The 22,171-nt window shown below is 35.9% G+C and overlaps 1 protein-coding gene across 2 annotated transcripts in view; it reads right to left on the bottom strand.

Annotated features, from left to right (window-relative positions):
• ddx10 (DEAD (Asp-Glu-Ala-Asp) box polypeptide 10) overlaps positions 1-22,171 on the bottom strand; it is a 443,025-nt gene that overhangs the window by 361,358 nt on the left and 59,496 nt on the right. For both annotated transcript variants that reach the window (XM_039745618.1, XM_039745620.1), the window contains exon 10: positions 11,601-11,702. In XM_039745618.1, coding sequence (XP_039601552.1) covers positions 11,601-11,702 — 102 coding nt within the window. The remainder of the gene's footprint in view (positions 1-11,600; positions 11,703-22,171) is intronic.

Here is a 22,171-nt window from a genome sequence, read left to right as displayed (position 1 = left end):
ACCAATCAGAAAACATCATCGCAATAATGCAATATTATTTGAAAACGAACACCGTCAGTTCGGGTGTGAATTTATGCTCCTGCTGTTACTTAGAGCCAGATGAGGAAGGGTGGGGGATTACAGTGTGAAAGTGATTGAGAGAATAAAACTGAAAAAAACTAACTTTTACAAGTACAATAAATTTATACCCAATGTCCCCTATATTTGTCTTTCTTTTTTTCTCCGTGCTGTGTTGACATCGTGCACCAGAAGGCATGAGCTTATTCAGAGCAAGCAGGTGGCCAGTTGCTGTGTGCTATAACACGCTTGACTTGGCAGTGATCAACGCACATGTACTGTGCAACGCATGTATGGGGTCCACTGAGAAAAGAAGAGTGTTCATGGCTCACCTTGCAGAGGAACTTCGTCGTCACATCTTACTAGAAAAGGCAATGGAAAAAGAAAAGGAGGATGCAACATCGACAAGCTTCTGTTCCAAGACAGCCGTTTTCCCCAAGAAAGTAAACTGAGTCAGTGTCAGGTGCCCTTTCAATGTAATAGGAACCATAGCATAGAGAGAAATGTGTACATTGCAACAGGTACACACGTCGTAAACATAGGAAGGATGGTTCTTGCGTGTGTGTGAACTGTTAATTTGATGATTGCATATAGCACTGAACTGACCTCTCTGTATTATTCTTTCCTCTGCATGTCCAGGACTACAAAAGAAACATCACCATACAGCAACATGTGGGAACTGGGAAGATCAGGGTGAAAAAAGAAAAAAAAAAAGCACGAAATAAGCAGTCACTGATTACAACCGTAAGATGTTATGCAAATGAATATGAATATTATTTCCAAAATGCACTATACAGGTCATAAAATGAATAATTCCAAATATCATAAATACCTATGTTTTTTTTTTTTGACATCATAGACCATAAGGTGCATACTAATTCAGCGTGAGCAGGAACACTCAATAAAACTGAATAAAAAAAATCAAGTGAAGGCAAGATAAGAAGGCGACAAGATTCACCAGTGTTTGTGTGGTAGCTTTTCTCCCTCCAAATCAGAGAATGTCCCGTTCCATTGCCTCAAAACACCACTCACATCTACAGTTATTCCTAGTTTCAAATAAAAACTAACAGTGTCAGATTCCTGGGGGCGGTAGTATGTATCGTGATTGTGACTGAGAGAATAAAAGTGGAAAAAAAAAAAAAAACGGTAACTTTTACTCTACTTTTAAATCCTATAAATGTACATCTGCTGTTACAGACGCAAACCAAATGTATGAGTGTACTATATAATATTAACAATAAGAACAGCTCACTTCTGAAAATGGCAAATATAGGAGACAGTCGGGATCGAACCGGGTACTTTTGATTACAAGTCAGCAAATCTTACCGTTATGCCACAGAAGCTGTTGCCTTATCCTTGAACCTTTTGTGAAAGTGTTTATTTGATCTTTGGACTTCAGGCTTCATACATTATATACTTTATGCCTACATATTGTCATTTACTACTAAAACATGAAAAACATTTCAGTTTTAAAAATGTGTTTACACAGATTATTGCAGAAACGGAACACACATGAAATGCATGTGTTCCAAATAACGATCAATCATTTCCACTCTAAATCTTCAGCACTTCATTCCCAGATAATCAAGGCATAAGCTGGGAGAACTTTGTGCACGTTCAGTGGCGGTGGAGGGATGGAATAGTAGGCTGCTTGTCTTGATCGACACATTTACAGGACAAAAGATGCTGAAGGAGAGGTGCAAACAGATTTAAGGTGGGACGGATCTATGTGTTTTGTCGTAGGCTCTGGCAATTCTAGTGTTAACAGTCAAACATGGAGTTGAAGGAGAAGTAGTGGCAAGGGATCTGAGGAGGTGGAAATTTCTGTGGTGGAACAGAAAATGCCAGGACATGGGAAAAGCTTGAAACTGAAAAGGAAGAGTTGAGCTGTATTTAATGAGAGCATTCTTTCTTGAACTCTGGAAGGATCTGAGTGCTATTCTGGGCACGGGGCGATCTCAGGCATGCCCTAAGCAGCCACAGATGATTTAAGGTGATGCTCACTTTTTATGCTTTGCCTTATAGTCTGATGCTGTTTATAATAACAGAGAACAAAAGTTAAAGTAGGTGGTACTATTTAAAGAATTAAGATAATAAAAAATTTATCTATAGTGCTTTAACAAAAAGGCAAATAATTGGTATTTTTTGTGCACAGAAACTACTTTGTTTTGTGGCTGCAATTTCTAACTCCATAATATAACAAAATATACCAACCTTTTCTTTTTTTTTTTTTTTTTTTTTCCGGATACATAGAATAGAAATTTTGTTTTATATTAAAATATTTACCGCTATCACCACATTGTTTAAATAATGTAAAGTACCACCAACATTGTATTTTGGACTTTAAGAATTATTAAGAAATTTGCTATTGAGGTAAGTTTATGATTAAAGTTCTGTATTCCCAATGTTCACCCAACAGAAAAGGACAACTAAAAGCTACTTATTTTGTAACATCCAGGATATTTTACTTCTGTACCGAAACACAAAGTTAAAAATCCATAGTGTCAGCTTTTCTGTCGTTTATACGCCACTCATTGACTCTCGCTACAATATTTTTGTTTAAAGCCATGGCTAACATCTATGTAACATGAGAATAATGTAATGTTTAACATTTTCATAGGATTAAGACATAAATCATTCTGTTTCCAAGAGGTATTACATTATTTAAATGTGTGGTAACAAGCTTTTTCTTGTTTTTCGCTCATCTTTTTCAAGTAAATGCTACTGACAAAGTTCCAGTGTCTATGAACCCTAAATCTACAACAAACAGAAAATGTAGCAGATGGTGAAAACTTAACAGCAAGAGCTTTAAACATGTAGAAATGTAAAATATTTTCAAATCTCTCCCTAACAGGAGAGCATGGAAAATTAATTATGCTAAAATAGTCTTTTTCCTGCTCTTTTATTTCTTCTCTAAACTGACTGCATAAAAATGTTAGTCCTGTGGCAGACCGAACCAGCATCCAACATTAATGTAATAATTACAGACGGTTTGCTTTACAATTATAAATATCAGGCTATGTCTAAAGCAACTAAAATATTTTTGCATGAAGATGATAAATTACTGTATATTCAGTTGTAATTTTTGTGATTAAAGCTGGCTAAAATTAATTGATATTAAGGAATGTTAAATGAATGAAATAAGCAAAGAAGTAATAAAAAAAAATGGTTTACTTGCTTAACAAACAACTACTCCAAGATGTGATATCGTAGTGTTTTACTGTCCCTGTTCTTGACAAGGGAACAATGCAAACAAGAACACTTTAAAATCAAAAGATGCTTAAATAAGCATACTCAAGAGTTAATCTCTCATTTTTACTGATAAAAAAAGCTGTTGCAGATTCTGAATAAAATGATGCATCAATTTTCTCTTAAATAAACACAATTTCTAAAGCAAGATTACAATAGTCAAACAAACGTATAGTTTTTCTAAAGGCTATATGTTAATGCTAATCTCAATTTTACCAAAATATTACTTTACTATATAAAAGTGTAAATAGCAAACGTTAACCTCTTACAATTAGAAAAGATTTCAATTAACATACAGCATAAAACAAAACATGTCACATAACTACACTGAATTGGCTTCTGAATATAATCAGAACTCAATCAAATGAATGGAATGTCATGTGAATTACTTGTTTCTTCCTTTCCATAGTTACGTGTAGAAATTAGCTGTCTCAATCAACTTCAAAAAATAGCACTGATCAGAAATTGTGTTATACATCTCCCAATTAACTGGTTAAATGTGTTTATGATTTTACAAAGTACTACAACAAACAGACACATTTTTGCATAATGCATTTATATAAAATTGAAACCAACATCCAAAAACATATACAATTAAATATGTATTTGCCAGTGATTCTGTTAAGGTGGGGTTTGGATATCATTTATTTACTTAAATGTGTCTGAAATACTGTACTATTCTTTTAATAACTTTGCTTTATATTATGTGTTTTTTATACTCCTCTATTTGACATTACAGGGCATCTTATTGCATATACATCCAGAGAAGATAGAAAGTGGAGTATAATTATGGGAAGGAACACTACTTGCCAGTTTTAAACAAAATAGCTGATAATGTGAGGGCAAAATTAGCTACAGGGGAATATAAGATGACTTTGTCTGCACATGCAAACTGCATAGTGCATATCGGTGTGAAACGTACTGCATAACCAATGTAAATTCAGAAACATTCACTTCATCAAAAAGAGACTGGGGTCTTTTGGCCTGCATTTAGTCCTTGAATTCCTGAACTTTAGGCTGTATCTGCATTCCTAGACTTCATTCAGTACATAAGTGTCCTGCCCTGTTACCTATTCCTTGCGACTCCCAAATTGTGATTTTCATTGAAATAACATAAAAACACACTGAAGGAAAAGAGTTTCAAATTTGAAAGTCTGTTTTTCGATCTCTGCTGTTCGTAGATAATGTTGAACTTGTCTTCATCCAATCATTACCTCCAAAGTGCATAGAAATTATTTGCAGCAAGGTGTCATCCTTAGATCTTCAAATGAGTGTCTACTTAGAATTCCAAGAGCTACACCTAAAAGTATTATTCACGGTGGCTCCAAAATCTGTACGAACCCCTACTTTCTCTTTTGTTCTTTTTCTGCTTTTCTGTGGTGGCGATCTGCGCCACCACCACCACCTAATCAAAGCACCATGATGTCCCTACATTGATGGATTAAAAGCCAGAAGTCCACATGACCATCATCATCATATTCTTCCATGAGAACCCCGAATACAATGAGGTAATTTATGTTAGGTAGAATGCCTAGAGGGGGCTGGGTGGTCTCGTGGCCTGAAACCCCTGCAGATTTTATTTTTTCTCCAGCCGTCTGGAGTTTTTTTTTGTTTGTTTTTTCTGTCCTCCCTGGCCATTGGACCTTACTTTTATTCTATGTTAATTAGTGTTCCCTAATCTTCATTATTTATTTTGTCTTTTTTCTCTTTCTTCATCATGTAAAGCACTTTGAGCTACGATGTTTGTATGAAAGAATGTGCTATATAAATAAATGTTGTTGTTGTTGTTGTTGTCATACAGCTAAGATGAAAATGAGCATTTGAAAAACTCGCTGTTCAACCCAACATAACAGTGACTTGCTTTCTACAGACGAAAAGAGATGTTCTTATCAAAAAAACAACACTGCAGGCACTAGAGGTCAAATGTAATTTCCTTCACAGTACTGTAATGCCAGATAATGTAGTTTGAACAAACTGTGAGGACATCCCATAGTGTGACTATCATGAGAGATGTAGTAGGAAAGGCTCTCTATGGAAAGGACCAGGGTCAGAACCATGGCGTGATAAAAACACTAGATTTTTAAGTAATGTGAAAACTGCCATGACTTGTAAAGGGAGTCAGGTATCATTGCTAATACCACTGATGTTTTGTCTACTCAGAATGCTACTACTAAGGCCGTATTTGATGAAATAGTTTTTTGTAATAGTTTGAATTAGGCAAACAATAAAAAAAGCATATGTCTCATTAAGATACAATGTAGCCTTCCAAATTATTATAAAAAGACAGTCAAGCAAAAAGTTTAACATATTAGCTGCACAATTCTTAAAAGTAGTAAATCCGTTATCTAAATTTCTTTTCGATACAAAAACAACCCTGTAAGGAATTCATTTTGTGCTCATTAGCACCAAAATCAAAAAAACACTATTCCAGACAATTACTAATTCAATAAATCCCCAAAGACATTCTCAGACTTGGACATTTTTGTAAAATTTATTAGGATCCAAAGTTTTGACCTGTTTGGATGAATATTCTCTTGGGTAATTTTTAAATGATAAAGCTATTGTTTTTTGTAAAATAAAGCCAATTAGTGCCACACAAAATTAATTACTGTATACCACCAGTACTAAATAACAAGTTAAGAAAAATGCCACAGTCTTGGGCTAGTGATAACTTAATATTGCCTTTAAAAAATATACAACCTAACATTTATAAAGACACTATAACAAAGGAACTCATTATTTACTTTCTGAGACTGTTTGCAATGACTGTAATAAATTAAACTAAATTCAAATACATTCTAAGGCATACTTTCTTATAGTGGTGTCCTGGTTAGAAAGAGTAACTGATTCATTCAACAGATTTAAGCAGCACATTCCTACAACCCTAAACTGCAGTAATGAATTTAGAGGAAAAAATATGATTGCTTCACTTATTTTACTGTGGCAATTCACAACAAAAATGGATGACAACAGAGCATGTAATGTAATTGTCCATCAATTCACTAAACAAGCTATTCACAGAAGCAAAATGTAACAATAATAATTACAGGAAACAAAATCTGAACAATTTCAATTTCCTGTTAATTTAAAGGTTTAAGCACACCTTTAAAAAATGTTGCTGTTATGATTTAAAGTACATGGATGTGAGTAACACTTACAATGTGGTCACCTGCTAGTTATTAAAACAACAGAGACATCACAATTAAAGCATTTCAGAGTTCAGATTAGTCTTTCGCATGCATTTTCTCCACGGATTTTGGCTTTCTGGAAGGCAGCATTAACCTATATGAGTTGCTGCATAATATGTATGTTACTCCATTATAGTCAAACGTTAGCCTGTGAGTTTAAAGTCATAGGACGAGAAGTGTACAAGGGTCTCATGATCAGATGAGCTACTTTACTGTCCAACTAACTTTTCTTGCTAATAGTAAAGACAGCTTTACTTGCCAAATGTGCATAGTTAACTTAGAGCAGGTGGGAAAATTATACACTTTGGAGAAACTGGCTAAAAATCTGATGGTCATTATACAGAAGGAAATTGGATTGCATCAGCATGTTAAGATAATTTGGTCATTTCTGATTTAGCTTCAGTCTCTCTCAAAGCAATACTTTGGTCATTGCACCACCACAATCAATAGTACAGATTCATCCAAGGGTGATCTGGTAAGATATCAGGAAGGGCCAGAAAAGGGCAAAATGTAGGGACTTGATATGGCTCATTAGGTATTGTTTTTAATATTATAATTGGGAGTCAATACCGAAGTACTGTAAATGTACACTTTACTCAATCTTGACCACTGTCTTATACGTTATACTATACTTCAATACATGTTTTATTCAGTGTATCTATCCATCCTTTGTTCCTATCTCTGCTTCATTTAAAAAAAATTAAATAAGGACATTGAAAGTAGAATTCCAATACAACTTTAATTTACCATGAATTAAAATTAAACTGAACTGAAAAGAAAAATTTGCAGTGGTAATAGTCTGTTTTTCACATTCAGATTATGTCATATTTGACCATTCTTGACAAATGTGTTGAGTGTTAATAATGTGAATCTGAGCTTTTGGGAAAACAAACATCATGAAATCTTAGTACTGCCACTTCAAATCAAGGACTGACAGAGATATTTTTCCTTTTCCCCAGAGGGAATTTAAGGTTGCTCAGAGTGATACTTCTGCTGAAATGTATGAAATACTTAAAATAAATCTGTGAACCAAAGAGAATCAGAAATGTATTTAGTTCCAGTCGCTTAATTTCAGTCATTGTCCAAATGATTTTCTCATTTTTATCACTGTGAAAGCACCTTACTAATCTGACGTAGCCACTACTGTGCATTACCATTGTTGTATTCACCAAAGAGTGAAATCCTTGTTTCTTCAGGCAAGACATTTTTCATAATTTTACTCTGAAATGTGTTGCTTCCCATACATTTATGTCACAACTGTTACGGTATAGGTTTTTGTAATCATTGTATCTTTGATCAGAATATACTAGCAAACTATAAAATCCTGTGTATTATAGCAGTTCGCAGCACATAAATGAAGTCACAGCACTGTCTGCATTTAGTTGGCAGTATTGTAAGTAGGTACAGTATATATAGCATTTATCCAATTCAAATTTTAACTTAATATTTAACATCTTTTCTCAAAAAAAATATCCATATGCACTGCAAACCATCGTTAAACCTAGGTTGAGGAGAATAGTTGATTTGCAGTCTGTCTTCTTCTATAATATGCTACCGTGGCTGTCCTTTTGTCTGTCCAGGATTTTAAATCACCTGTAGCTTGCAAACCATTTGACCGATTGACCTGAAATTTGGTACACATATATAATACGTGATGTCTACTATTCGTTTTCGGGGTGATGATTGACCTCCAAGGTTATTCCTCTTTTTATTTTTATTTTACTTTATTGTAGATGCAACTCTCGGCAGCAGCCAGTGGGGCAAACATGCGGCGTATGCGTATGGGTGCCGTTCTCATCCCTATCACCTTCGCCGTCACTTCCCCTACCTCTTTATATCTTAAATCATTCTTCAGGCAGATTGAAGACTTAAGTGCCAGCTTAAGTGAAAAATTAAAGAAAACGTACTAAGTAATTGCAACATAAACACTGACTTAATCATTTTTAACGTGAAAAGATGCCAACGAAAGAAGAGACGAAGCGGGCCGCTAGGGTGAAGAAAAGAAGAGCTGCTCAGGAAGCAGCAAGCGCATCAACCTCTGAGCAAACGGGTGCTAAATGTACAGAGAAAGAGAATGAAAACTATAAGTGTATTCACTGCACATTATCGTGCAGTCCGCTGTTACTGGTAGTACATATTACTATGCTTTATATGCTTCAAACTGACAATGTATAGAGTTAATAATAAAAAATAAATAAAAAAAAGATATAAACATTTGCACATTTGTATTCATAAGCCTCATGGAAGTGAGCTTTAATAGTCTCAACACAACTTAGTAGAATTTAAAATGTGAAATAAGCAGATGTATCTGCAATCTAGTCTCCATTCAAAAATGTAAGCGTATTTAATTTAGTGCTGTTAAGCTGATTTACACAATTGTCATTTTTCTTGCACAGCTGTAATAACCTACAATAAAACGTAAAGTGCTGTACCAAAACTTTTTCAATAGAACTAAAATTGTCTGTACTAAAGGGTATAGGCAACAGGAACACACTAAAATGACACTATTTTAAGGAAAAACTGCTAACAAGCAAACAAGAGGAATACTACTGGAAATAAACTTTGTAACATTATATACTGCATATTACAGTAGGGAGTAAAATAACTGGTGAAACGATGCAGTATTATTTGACACACATTTTTTTGATTTTAAAGAAGTTATTTTCACTTCTCTGCTATATTCCAGTTCACAGAACTTTCCTCTTACAGGAATTAGGCACAAATGAATGGTTGCCATCAATCTTCTCAAACACCAAGAAGTGCATTCATGCACAAAGTATAAGATTCTTAACAACTTTTGACAGTTAAATCCTTTTGATTTCATAGAATAAGATACAATAGTCCAGTCACGCTAAGATACAATAAAAGTTATGCATTTAGAGGTAAGAAATGTTATATATACTGTGCAATTTAAAGAAATGATTTTGCATGAACTAAGCTAATGAAAAAGGTATGACAGCCCCATATATTGCAGAGATGTCCTCTGCAATAACTTGTACGTCAGCCTCTGTTCTCCTTAATTTCAACATTGCTTTCTGGCTGCAATTTTAATTTTATTTCAGATATTTATCATGTTGTTTAAATTACATGGGGAGATGCTCCTTTATAAAGTAATCCTTCTGGGACTCTTCATCATCAAATCATGCTATGTTTAAATACACAAACTTTATCTGGTAGTTTCTGAAATGGTCAAACAAAAAATCTTCTAACCTCCATGGACAAATAAAAAAAGTGCTAATGCAAAGGCACAGATTGAAATGTTCATTTTAAAAACATTGTCATATTAAAATCACGGACTCTGGCACACTACAAAATAGGCCTCCAGCTGATGGGAGCTTTGAAGTTCATTTATAAGGAATTATCTCAATATCTCAAGGTGATATAATCAAATACAACAGAAAGGAAAAAGAAACCTCACAGATTATATTTAGCTGCTGTGTTTGCAAGATAAACACATCACAGGAAGTTTTTAATTAACCAGGAATTTTGTTGAGAACTGAATTGTGTTTGATATGTTTTTTCTTGCATAAGAAAGCTTAATAATTTATTGTTAAAATGGTGGTCTACATAAACCTCATGGCAACCTACAATTATGGAGGCATAAGATTTTTAAAGACGTATTTCACTTATATTCCCAGTATACAAGAAACACCCAAAACAGAAAATAATGTAGGTGTCTTGTAAAAACTGTAATTTTTCAGAAGCCCAATGACAGACTAACTTGTGGGAAGGACCCAAGCAAACTAACTGGACATCAAAATTGTCTACAGGAGACGTTCTTAGTAATTTGGAGAGTTGGGACACTGAGGAGACTTCAGAAAAAGTTTGAGAGGTATGGGGCTGACAGGCTACCATTCCAAAAGACAAAGAAACTGTGAAGAAGTAATAATTCAAAAAACATGTAAGAAGAATACCAACCAAGATTCCAACCATGGAGAAGAGAGAGACTGAGGACCTTGATACGGATAGTGATCAGATAATGCAGCTATAGGAAAACTACTTTGAGATACTTAGCAACGACATGTTTAGAACCACTGAAACACACAAATTCAAATAATCATAATGGAAGAGGTCAAAGGAGTTATTCATATAATGGAGAGAAAAAAAATTCACAAAGCACCCAGATGTAAGGGTATAAATACAGTCATATGGCATTAAATGAAATTAATTTTAATTGAAATCCGCATCTCCCCCTCATTTACTGGTCAAAAGTCCCATCTTCAATTCAGATACACCCTATTATTGGAACATGTTTCCTTTTCATGATGTGCTGTGATATTTCCAGAAGAACGCATTTAAGAATATTTTAGCAAAAAAAGCATGTGTTTTTTTTGAGCATATGGCTGGATAATTTATACATGAAGCATGCAACATGAGTAACATGAGATTTTTTTCCGTTTCTCCATTGACATCAATGTGCTGCTGTACAGCACTGGTTACCATTGTTTTTTTTTTTTTCCCATTCAGCATATAAACATGAATAAAAACGTTTTTCAGTCATCACTACAAACTACATGGAATAAGTTACATATTAAAAAATATAGAATTTTTAGGTGGAATATTCCTTTAAAGACCCAAGGATAAAAACTGTTATTAAGCCAGAGAAGAACAGAAAATATTTTCCTCTTATCTGTGGTGTAAGTTCCTGAAAGGGGCATGTAGTGGTTATCTCAACCATTGATGCAGTTAGCCACTATGCTCTCCTCTATACATACCTCAGTTTGTAAGAATCAAGAGGGCCAGATTGACTTTCTTCAGGTTACTCCAAAACTTAAGGCACTGTTGAGCCTTCTTAACAAAACAGCATTAAAAGGACCTTCTGAGCATTTAATGCTACTAATTCTTTCCAAATCAGCCCACAAGTAGGCTATGAATCAGAACATGACCTCCACCAATTCTACTATAGTCAACACTGATAGTGCTAAACTAAAATCCCATACCTCAACCACACAAAAATTGTATGATTTTGTTCACACATGTCCAAATGAAGGAAAGTCCCTCATTTTTTTTATAGCTGTATGTTACTATTTACAGTATTTATTCTTTGATTCTTTTTATACAATATTCCATAAATTATGATATGAACTAAATAAAAATTTTACTTACTTTATGTTGCTTACAGGAACTTTTCTTTCTTCAAGCTGTTTTAGCATCCCTTGTTCTTCTGACGGCGTCAAAATCAGCAAAGCTTCACCACCCTCTTTATATCTAAGGAAAAATTAAATTACTTAGTGAAATATGGAGATTGGTTAAATGAGTTCTAAATTAATTAGTAATACAGTAATCCCTCCTCGATCGCAGGGGTTGTGTTCCAGAACCCCCCGCGAAAGGTGAAAATCCACGAAGTAAAAACCATACGTTTATATTGTTATTTTTATATTGTCACGCTTGGGTCACAGATTTGCACAGAAACACAGGAGGTTGTAGAGACAGGGTCTTTAAAACACTGCAAACGAACATTTGTCTCTTTTTCAAAAGTTTAAACTGTGCTCCATGACAAGACAGAGATGACAGCTCCGTCTCACAATTAAAAGAATACAAACATACGTTTCTCTTCAAAGGAGTGCGCATCAGAAGCAGAGAATGTCAGAGAGAGAGAGAGAGAAAGAGAGACAGAGCCAGAGACGGAGACGGAGAGAGAAAAGCAAACAATGCAAAATCAATAGGTGCTTTTAAGTATGCGAAGCACCGCCCCGGCAAAACAGCCGCAAGGAAGGGAGCAATGTGAAGGCAGTCTTTCAGCATTTTTAAGAGGAGCATCTGTATCCTCTAGGCCAGTGTGCGAACAGCCCCTCTGCTCACACCCCCTCTGTCAGGAGCAGAGAATGTCAGAGAGAGTGAGAGAGACAGAGAAAAGCAAACAATCAAAAATCAATACGTGCAATTAGAGCTTTTAAGTATGCAAAGCAGCGCATGGGAAGCATTTCGTATATCATTGAGGAGTTTTATTTAATACGTAATACGTGCTCTGATTGGGTAGCTTCTCAGCCATCCACCAATAGCGTCCCTTGTATGAATTCAACTGGGCAAACCAACTGAGGAAGCATGTACCATAAATTAAAAGATCCATTGTCCAGAGAAATCCGTGAACCAGCGAAAAATCCGTGATATATATTTAGATATGCTTACATATCTAAATATCTAAAGAGTGAAGCCGCGAAAGTCGAAGCGCGATACAGCAAGGGATCACTGTACCTACTTGACTTGTGGATATCAAATTTTTATTTTTTATGACATCTGAAAAGTCTATAGTTTTGGTATTGTGCATAAACACATTTATGTTGCTTGTCATTTTTAAATACAGTAAAAGCTCAAGACTCACTGAGCTAATCTCTAATGATTTGTCTATCATTTGAACTTGGTTTGCACACTTATCAGTTTGAGTTCTGATTTTCTTTGTATTATTTTTTGCCACCTTGGGAAATTATGTTTTAGATGGATTGCAATGTGTTGCTGTTTATTAGACTGAGTCACTTTTATTAACTTATGACAGCCTGGCATACTCTTAATTTCCCACAAAACTGCAGCTACTGTATGTCTCTTACTATATCTAACATGGTAATATATACTTTTCGACCATTACTTCGAAGTCATGTGAAAATAAATTGTATCTGCACCACTGAAATTTGTCCAAAGATAAAAAGTGTTTCCTCTAGCATACTGAAGTTTCCCTTTTATAGTACTGAGTACTGCAGTACAGTGCTGAAGAAGTAAACCATGTATAAACTCTTCTCCAAATTAGTTTATGGAATATAACTGAAGATTGATTTAGCATTTCACTTCATTATTTGAAGAATGTACAATTTGTACAATTTAACTAATAATTTACTTCAGCAACAACGTTAGAATCCATGAATATGACATTAAAAATTTTGCCGAGCTATATTTTTAGGGATGAAAAATTTCACTCACACTACTTCTTTGTCATTCCCATTTATTTTAAAATGGAAGAAACTCAAAACAATTCAGCAGCACAAAATACATGAACCAATTAAGATTAAAAGAGTACTTTCATCATCTCACTTTTTCAATTCAAGATCAAAATGCAGTGTGTTTAAAATTTCAATAATTCATAGCAATGATGTAAAAAGTTTGCACATTCTTAATTTGTTTTTGTCTTTTCCAACAAACAACACCAGTTCGCTGTAGAGTATATTCTAAGTATATTTAGTCAGGATATGTGGTGCATGAAAATGTTAGTATTTCTTTGAACGAACGAACGAACAAACAAACTAACAACAAACAAGCTCTCTATAGCAAAACATATAAACTGTATGAGAGAAAAATTAATTGTAAGCCTTCTTAAGACAAAAGTAGAATTTATTTTTGACTACCATGTTCATTTACCTGAAATGTCTTTATTTTAACATCTGGAAAACACACTGCTTCACTCTTTTACACAGATTTTATGATTCACAATAAATGCTTTTAAATAATGATACCAAAACAGTCTTAATTATGATGAAGGAACAGATAAGGAATTAATTGTCATTCCAAATGAGAAGCTGCATAAATAGTACAAACCTTTAACTACTACTTTTTATTTAATAGTTTTTTTTTATACTTCCCCAAAAATGCAAAGACTGTAAGCTTAAAATAAAATTTAAATCAGTATCCTCTAGACCACTAGGAGAAAAACACCTAGTATTGATGCTGCTGAATGTGATTAATAGTAGGTGTCACTTTCTAGGTAAAGCAGTCAATCCATTAAACTTCTCAATCGTGAAATAATGTCCAAAAGGCTGATTACTCGTAAGCCTGTCAGAGGATTTGAATTTTCCGTTATTTGCAATTTCCTTCGACAGTTCTACATAAACTGGCTTCAGCTTAAGGTAAGCCCTGGCAATAAAGCAATTATTTTCACACCTGGAGAAAAAAAACACTCATGCATAACCATTAGGTTCCTGTAGTGCATTTCAGAATCTTAGCCTAAAATCTTATATTCTGGCAGCCAGCAGACACAGAACCAAAGGCTTCTTTGGGTAATTCTTGAGTAAACATTAACAGAAATAAAATACAAAGAAAACCAGATTTGACCATCTATTGCACATTCTGTGATGAAAGGGAATACTTTAACAAATTAATAAAAAGATATATTAATATACTTGCATGCATATTTACGATGGTAGGTTTATTACAGGTGTTAACAGTGTGCAACTGAAATAATACAAAAGTCAAAAGAATTATTCTAAATTTTAGCTAGGAAAAAAAAGATTTACATAACTGCATTGAAAGCGTAGTCTACAAGAATTATCCAAAAAGAAAAAAATATATAGAACAGGAGGGGAAAAAAAAAGAAAGACCAAAAAGAAAGTACAATGTTAGTCATCTGAGTAACTGTCCATAAAAAGACAAATAAGCAGATCTGTCTTAGACTTGTAGATGCTGAGAAAAGTAAAGCATTTTATTTTCTGGTTTAATATGGCGAAGTACAAGGACTAGCTGTACAATCGTTGGTTTGATGGTTTGCAGGAAAATTCTACGCCTGCAAGACTCCATGTTACAATGCATAGCAGTCTATGTCAGTTAAGACTCCATACCACAATGCATAGCTGTCTACGTCAGTAAATATGGCTGTTTTAGCAAAGAATAAGATCTCTCATGTGTAGACCACTCTCGACAAAAAATTAAATTCTTAGTTGTGGCTTTGGCAGTATCTTCTTAGTCTTATCTTATGTTACTTGTTATGCACTTAGGCTTTCATGTAAATTGGGTGATTGCTTCTAGGAGCAAGTAGTTTTTTCATAGTTATGTTTGATAGAAATCAACACCAAATTCAGAAGACACACTAAAAAAAGTCATCACAAAGAGTGCCTAGAGTCTATTATAATGAAAGGCCTAATATTATACCAATACTGTATTGGCATTGTTCAATTTAAATCCAGATAAGTGCACAGCTACAGTAACCGTACAATTTTTTTATTTCATTTTTTAAAAAAGTAAACATTTTTAAACCATTTGTTTTCTATGCAAGCAGAACTATCCATCCGCAAGCTTCAAACAGTGAACAAGAGCAACATAACAGGCAACGTCACAAACATGATGTTATGATAATCACATCAGTCTCTTAATTCAAGCAGACAATGGTGTGTGTGTATGTGTCCCTTTCTTAAGCTATCAAGCAATTAAATAGGAAGGAAAAAAGAATGCTGAAGTACTTTGAAACAGTTCTGCCTTTATAATACTGAAATAAGTACATTTGTAGCATATAGATTATAATGTGAGAATCAACATTCAAAAGAAAAGAAAAAATGTGTTAGAGAATTAAACATGACAGATATATTCCACATTTGCTTCTTTTGTATTCAGCTTACAAAGCCTACTTCTTTGATGTAATCATATCTGAGTTAGATAGCACCACTTTTAAAGCATATATTCTGAATGGTATTTTCACTAAATTAGTCAGTACCATTTGCCATCATATAACATGCAGATACAATATCAAATTCTACTGAGGAAATGAAAAAAGAGCTCCTCTTTACCATTAACTACAACAAAAAGGTCTCAGTTTACTTTTGCTGCTGTATTTTGTAAAGATCATAAAAAAATCATCCATCCACTTTATGATAAGTTTCTGGTCGATTAACTAACTGCTGAAGGGAGCCCAAGTATATCCCAGAAGCATTTGATGGGTTGCCAGTTAATTGCAAGACACACCCATACACCAATTTAACTGCCTTGACTAGACATGACCAATTTATCAATGAAGCAAATTATGCAAACACTGCACACAGCACCTCAGAGACACATAAGAGAAATAACACTTAATCTCCAGGAAAACACTGTGACTAAAAAAACTAATGCCTATGTCAACACACTCATTAGACATGTAGCTTATGTTTGCCTGTATGGACTTCATCACCTATAGTGAAAGAATTAAAAAAAAAAAATAACAGCCCTAAAACAGAATAGCAGAGAGAAGAAAGCCCAGGAAAACAAATTCTTATATTTTGGTTTACTAAATTAATGCACAGCTATTGGTAATGCTATTAAGGATACTGCTGACTATATCTCATATACATTTTAGAGTTAGCTGGCAAATTGAGTTAGAAACTTAACTAACCGGGCTGACTCCAGAAAATAACAATTAACCGATGGTATAAGACATTCTGAGACCAAAAAAATAATCATGTACTGCTGAACTAGCATCAAATTATAATCTTTCACTTATTGCAAAAAAAAAACAACAAAAAACTGAATGATAAAACATAAAGGAAATAAGAAGCTAGTCATTGGCTTTAAATATGCTCAGTAATTAATTACAGCCTTCTACTGTCAAACTGTAAGTGAAGAGTACATAATTCATAACGACAACAGAAATAGTGACACATGTATAATGAATACTATACTGAGCCTAATAAGGTACATAAAGTCAAGCAACTTCAGAAACAAAATAACAATAAAATACACAATAAAGACAAAAACATAAGAACTAAAAGAGTAACAATTGTTAGACTAATACAGTATATGGATAAATGTCACAGTTTGTAGATATTTATTTTCTCTTCTTTTTCTTTTGGAGATTTGTCAATTTAGTTTTGTTTAATGAGTTCAGCTTTGATTCACTTACATTCTCATTTACTTAAGATATCTAACTGTCCATAAATGAACAAGACCACAACCTTATTTTTTTTCTTTTTCTTAACCAAAGGGACACTATAGCAGAAATGAGGGATTATCGTGAGAAACAGGATATCCATGTGCAAAGAATACAGTATCTGATTAAAGGCACAGGAACTTTGGGACAATAAACTGACATTTCTTCAATTTCAACCAGAATGCATCTCTTTTCCTACAGGTTCTTTACATAATGAGTACGATAAGACTTTCCATCATGGTCTAGAAATGAACAGCATCCAATGCGTTTCCTTTAGAACTTAAAGAATACCTTTGCTATTGCTGGGGACAAAAGTCCATCACAGAGTGAACACACACATACTAATGTGTGTGGGTTCAATTTAGCATTGCCAATTCACCTAACATGTATGTCTTTAGACTGTGGGGGGAGACTGGAGTACCAGGAGGAAACCAACTCAAACACAAAAAGGGAGAACATGCAGACTCCACACACGGAGGACCAAGGACACAAACTCTTTACTGTGAGGCAGCAGCCCCTACCACTGCACCACCACCATGCCAACAGGCTTACAATTGTAAAGAATTAACAACACAGCAAAGTTATACTTCATTCACAGCTATTCAATTAAATTTTACCAGCTCAATATATACTGCCCTTACTGGGCAGAAGACAACCAAGGAACGGGGAATGCACAATTAGTGTGTTTCTTCATGTCTGTCCCATGCCCGGAAAAATGGGGATGGTTATGTCAGGAAGGGCATCTGGTATAAAATTTTGCCAGATCAATATGCAGATAACAATAAAAATTTCCATACTGGATTGGTTGAGGCCTGGTTTAACAATGGCCGCAACCAGTAATATTAGCCAACAAGATGCTGGTGGAAATCGGGCCACTGTTGCCCGAAAAAGGAGAAGAAGAGGGGGAGACGAGACCGGAGGCAAGAGGAGAGGAGGAAAGTAAAGAGAGTGGAACTGAGGGTAGGAACTTTGAATGTTGGCAGTATGAATGGTAAGGTGAGAGAGTTAACAGATATAATGGGACGAAGGAAGGTTGATATATTGTGCGTGCAAGAGACTAAATGGAAGGGGAGTAAGGGCAGGCGGATTGGAGGTGGATTCAAATTTTTCTATAATGGTGTGGATGGGAGGAGAAATGGGGTAGGGGTTAATCTGAAGGAACAGTATGTCAAGAGTGCTTTGGAGGTGAAAAGAGTGTCGGAGTAATGATTATGAAGCTAGAAATTGGAGGTGTGATGATCAGTGCTGTTAGCGCATAGATCTCGCAAGTTGGGGTGTGCGATGGATGAGAAAGAAGACTTCTGGAGTGAGTTGGATGAAGTCATGGACAGTATACCCAAGAGACAGAAAACAGATTTCAATGGTCATGTTGGTTAAAGAAACAGAAGAGACGTGAAGATGATGAGTAGATATGGTGTCAAGGAGAGGAATGAAGATGGTCAGATGATAGTGGATTTTGTGAAAAGGATGGGCAAGGCTGTGGTAAATATGCATTTTAAGCAGAGGGAAAAATGCAGGGTGACGTACAAGACTGGAGAAAGATGCACACAGGTAGATTATATCCTATGCAGAAGAGTCAATCTGAAGGAGATTGAAGACTGCAAAGTGGTAGCAAAGGCAGCATAGGATGGTGGTCTGTATGATGACATTGGAGATCAAGAAGAGGAGGAGAGTGAGGACAGACCCAAGGATCAAATGGTGGAAGTTGAAAAAGGAAGACTGCAAGGTTGTGTTTTGGGAGGAGGTAAGGCAGGCACCGGGTGGCAGTGCAGAGTTTACCAGACAGCTTGGCAACTACAGCAGAAGTAGTAAGGGTGGCAGGAAGAAGGGTGCCTGGCAGGACATCTGGACAGAGGAAGGAGGAAAAGGAAACCTGGTGATAGAATTTGTAAGTACAGGAGAGTATACAGAGGAAGAGGATGGCGAAGAAGTGGGATAGTCAGAGAGATGCAGAAAGCAGACAAGAGCACAAGAAGATAAGGCACAAGGAGAAGAGAGAAAAAGAAAAGGCATAGGATGAGTTGTATGACAGGTTGGACACTAAGGAGTGAGACAAGGACCTGTACCGATTGGCTAGACAGAGGGAACAAGCTGTGAAAGATGTGCAGCAGGTTAGGGTGATAAAGGATAAAGATGGAAACATACTCACAAGAGAAAAGGGTGCGTTCAGCAGATAGAAAGAGTACTTTGAGAGGCTGATGAATGAAGAGAAGGAGAGACAGAGAGAGAGAGAAAAGGTTGGATGATGCAGAAATGATGTGGGAAGTGCAATTGATTAGCAAGGAGGAAGTAAGGGGAGCTATGAAGAGGATGAAGAAAGAAAAGGCCATTGATCCAGATGACATACCTGTGGAAGCACTGAGGTGTTTAGAAGAGATGGCAGTGAAGTTTTAACCAGATTGTTTAATGGAATCCTAGGAATTGAGAGGATGCCTGAGGAGTGGATAAGTGTAGTGGTATCAATTTTTAAGAATAAGTGGGGTATGCAGAGCTGTAGTAACTACAGCGGGATAAAATTGATGAGCCACAGCATGATGTTATGGGAAAGAGTAGTGGAAACTAGGTTAAGAAGGGAGGTGATGATTAGTGAATAGCATAATGGTTTCATGCCAGGAAAGAGCACCACAGATGCGATGTTTGCTCTGAGGGCGTTGATGGAGAAGTATAGCGAGGACCAGAAGGAGTTGCATTGCATATTTGTCGACCTGGAAAAAGCATATGACAGGGTGCCTAGACAGGAACTGTCATATTGTATGAGGAAGTCGGGAGTGGAAGAGAAGTATGTAAGAGTTATACAGGATAGGGACGAGGCACGTGTGACAGTGATGAGGACTACAGTAAGAGTGACGGATCCCTGAGCCCTTTCTTATTTGTAATGTTGATGGACAGGTTGACAGACGAGATAAGACAGCAGTCCCTGTGGACTATGATGTTTGCTGACGACATTGTGATCTGTAGCAAGAGTAAGAAGCAGGTTGAGGAGACCCTGGAGAGGTGAAGATATGCTCTAGAGAGGAGAGGAATGAAGGTCAGTTAGACCAAGGCAGAATACATGTGTGTAAATGAGAGGGTGGTCAGTGGAACAGTGAGGATGCAGTGAGTAGAACTGGCAAAGGTGATTGACTTTAAATACTTGCGATCAACAGTACAGAGTAATGGGGATTGTGGAGGAGAGATGAAAAAGAGATTGATTTGTTTTCAATCCTATTTTTGTAAAAGTTTTTCTATTTGTATGGAATGTTGTGTGATTTCAATAAAATTATAAAAAAAGAAAAAGAGTGCAGGCAGGGTGGAATGGGTGGAGAAGTGTGTCAGGAGTCAATTGTGACAGACGGGTATCAGCAAGAATGAAACTGAAGGTCTACAGGATGGTCGTGAGACTAGCTATGTTATATGGGTTGGAGATGGTGGCACTGAACAAAAAACAGGAGACAGAGCTGGAAGAGGCAGAGTTAAAGATACAGTGGAACCTCAGGTCACAACCATAATTCGTTCCAAAACTCTGGTCGCAACCCGATTTGGTCATGACCCGAAGTAATTTCCCCCATAGGATTGTATGTAAATACAATTAATCCGTTCAGGACCGTACAAGCTGTATGTAAATATATTTTGTTTAAAGATTTAAGCACAAAAATAGTTAATTATACCATAGAATACACAGTGTAATAGTAAACTAAATGTAAAAACACTGAATAACACTGAGAAAACCTTGAACAAAGAAAACTAACATTGCAAGAGTTCACACTATAGCCTTATAAACTGCTCTCTGTAAACACTTGTTTTAATGAGTTTTAAGCACCGGGGAAAAAAATGAACATTTGAAAAATCCGTAATTTATATAAAAACTAACCATAAACAACCAAGAAAAATAACCTTGCATGATTCGAGTTCTGGCATAAATGAAATGAGGAGGAACTAGGTGGAGAGGAGATTACAGTTTTGAGGTAAAGTCTGTGAAAATGCGGGTTCGCTGCATGCTCCCATCTCGCTTCTGGGAGCCCTTAAACCAATCACCATCGGTAACGACATTGAGGCACTACAATAGAGCAATCAGATGGTGCAAAAAGTGCCAAGTGCTTTTATTAAAATCAACAAAACAGCAATCAAAAACAAACTCCAAATTAAAGTGCAGTGCTTTCAGAATCCTTCAATAAATAAATGATCCCATAAAACCAGAAGTGAAGTGGAGGTTAAAATCCAATAGAAAAAAGTCTTCATTAAATACAACGAGATTAACACAATGCTCGAATAAGTCTCTTTAAAAACAAGCCCGGTGTATTCTTTAACTACCTTCTCGCACTCTCTCTCTCGCTCACTTGCTGCACAGGGAGAGACTGAACATGTGCGGAAATCATCAGTGCGTATGAACCGGAAGGGAAACTGGCTTGTTCGTCACCCGAGTGGTGGTCGTGAACAGATGCAAAAGTTTGGTGAACTTTTTGGTCGTAACCTGATTTGTACGTGGTCCCAGACATTCGTGACCTGAGGTACCACTGTACTAAGATTTGTATTGGGTGATATGAGGATGAACAGGATTAGAAATGAGTACATTACAGACTCAGCTCAGGTTGGAAGGTTGACAGACAAAGTCAGAGAGGCGAAATTGCATTGGTTTGAACATGTGCAGAGGAGAGATTCTGGGTATACAGGTAAAATTCCATTACAACGAACTTCCAGGGACCTAAAAAATATTTTGTTATAACGAAAATTTTGTTGTAATGAGATTCTGTATTTGTTACTATAGTGCTTTCTTTAACTTGCACCCAGGCATTTGCAATCATTTCAATAGCTTCTTTTGTGTTAATTTTAATCTCCTCCTGCCTACAAGTTATGCTGACGAGAATTTTTCTCAGCATTTCCTTGCAATAATACACTTTCCCGAAGCGCGATTACAGCGTCTGTGGAAGATTGTTTGTCCGTTGCCAGGGCAGGGCAAAAACAGGCTCATAGCACTGCAGTGAAGTCACACAGAAGCAAATCATAAAAGATCGGGGTCGCGCTATAAGTCCCTGTCTTGCACCCCAAAACAAGAGGCTGAGTCTCAGTACTTTAGGAAAACCAACTTTATTCAGCTTGAAAC

Source organism: Polypterus senegalus, chromosome 2 (assembly GCF_016835505.1).
Source record: "Polypterus senegalus isolate Bchr_013 chromosome 2, ASM1683550v1, whole genome shotgun sequence".
Classification (NCBI taxonomy): Eukaryota; Metazoa; Chordata; class Cladistia; order Polypteriformes; family Polypteridae; genus Polypterus; species Polypterus senegalus.
The sequence above is the reverse complement of the archived record's forward strand: the minus strand, read 5'-3'. Positions and strand labels throughout refer to the sequence as shown.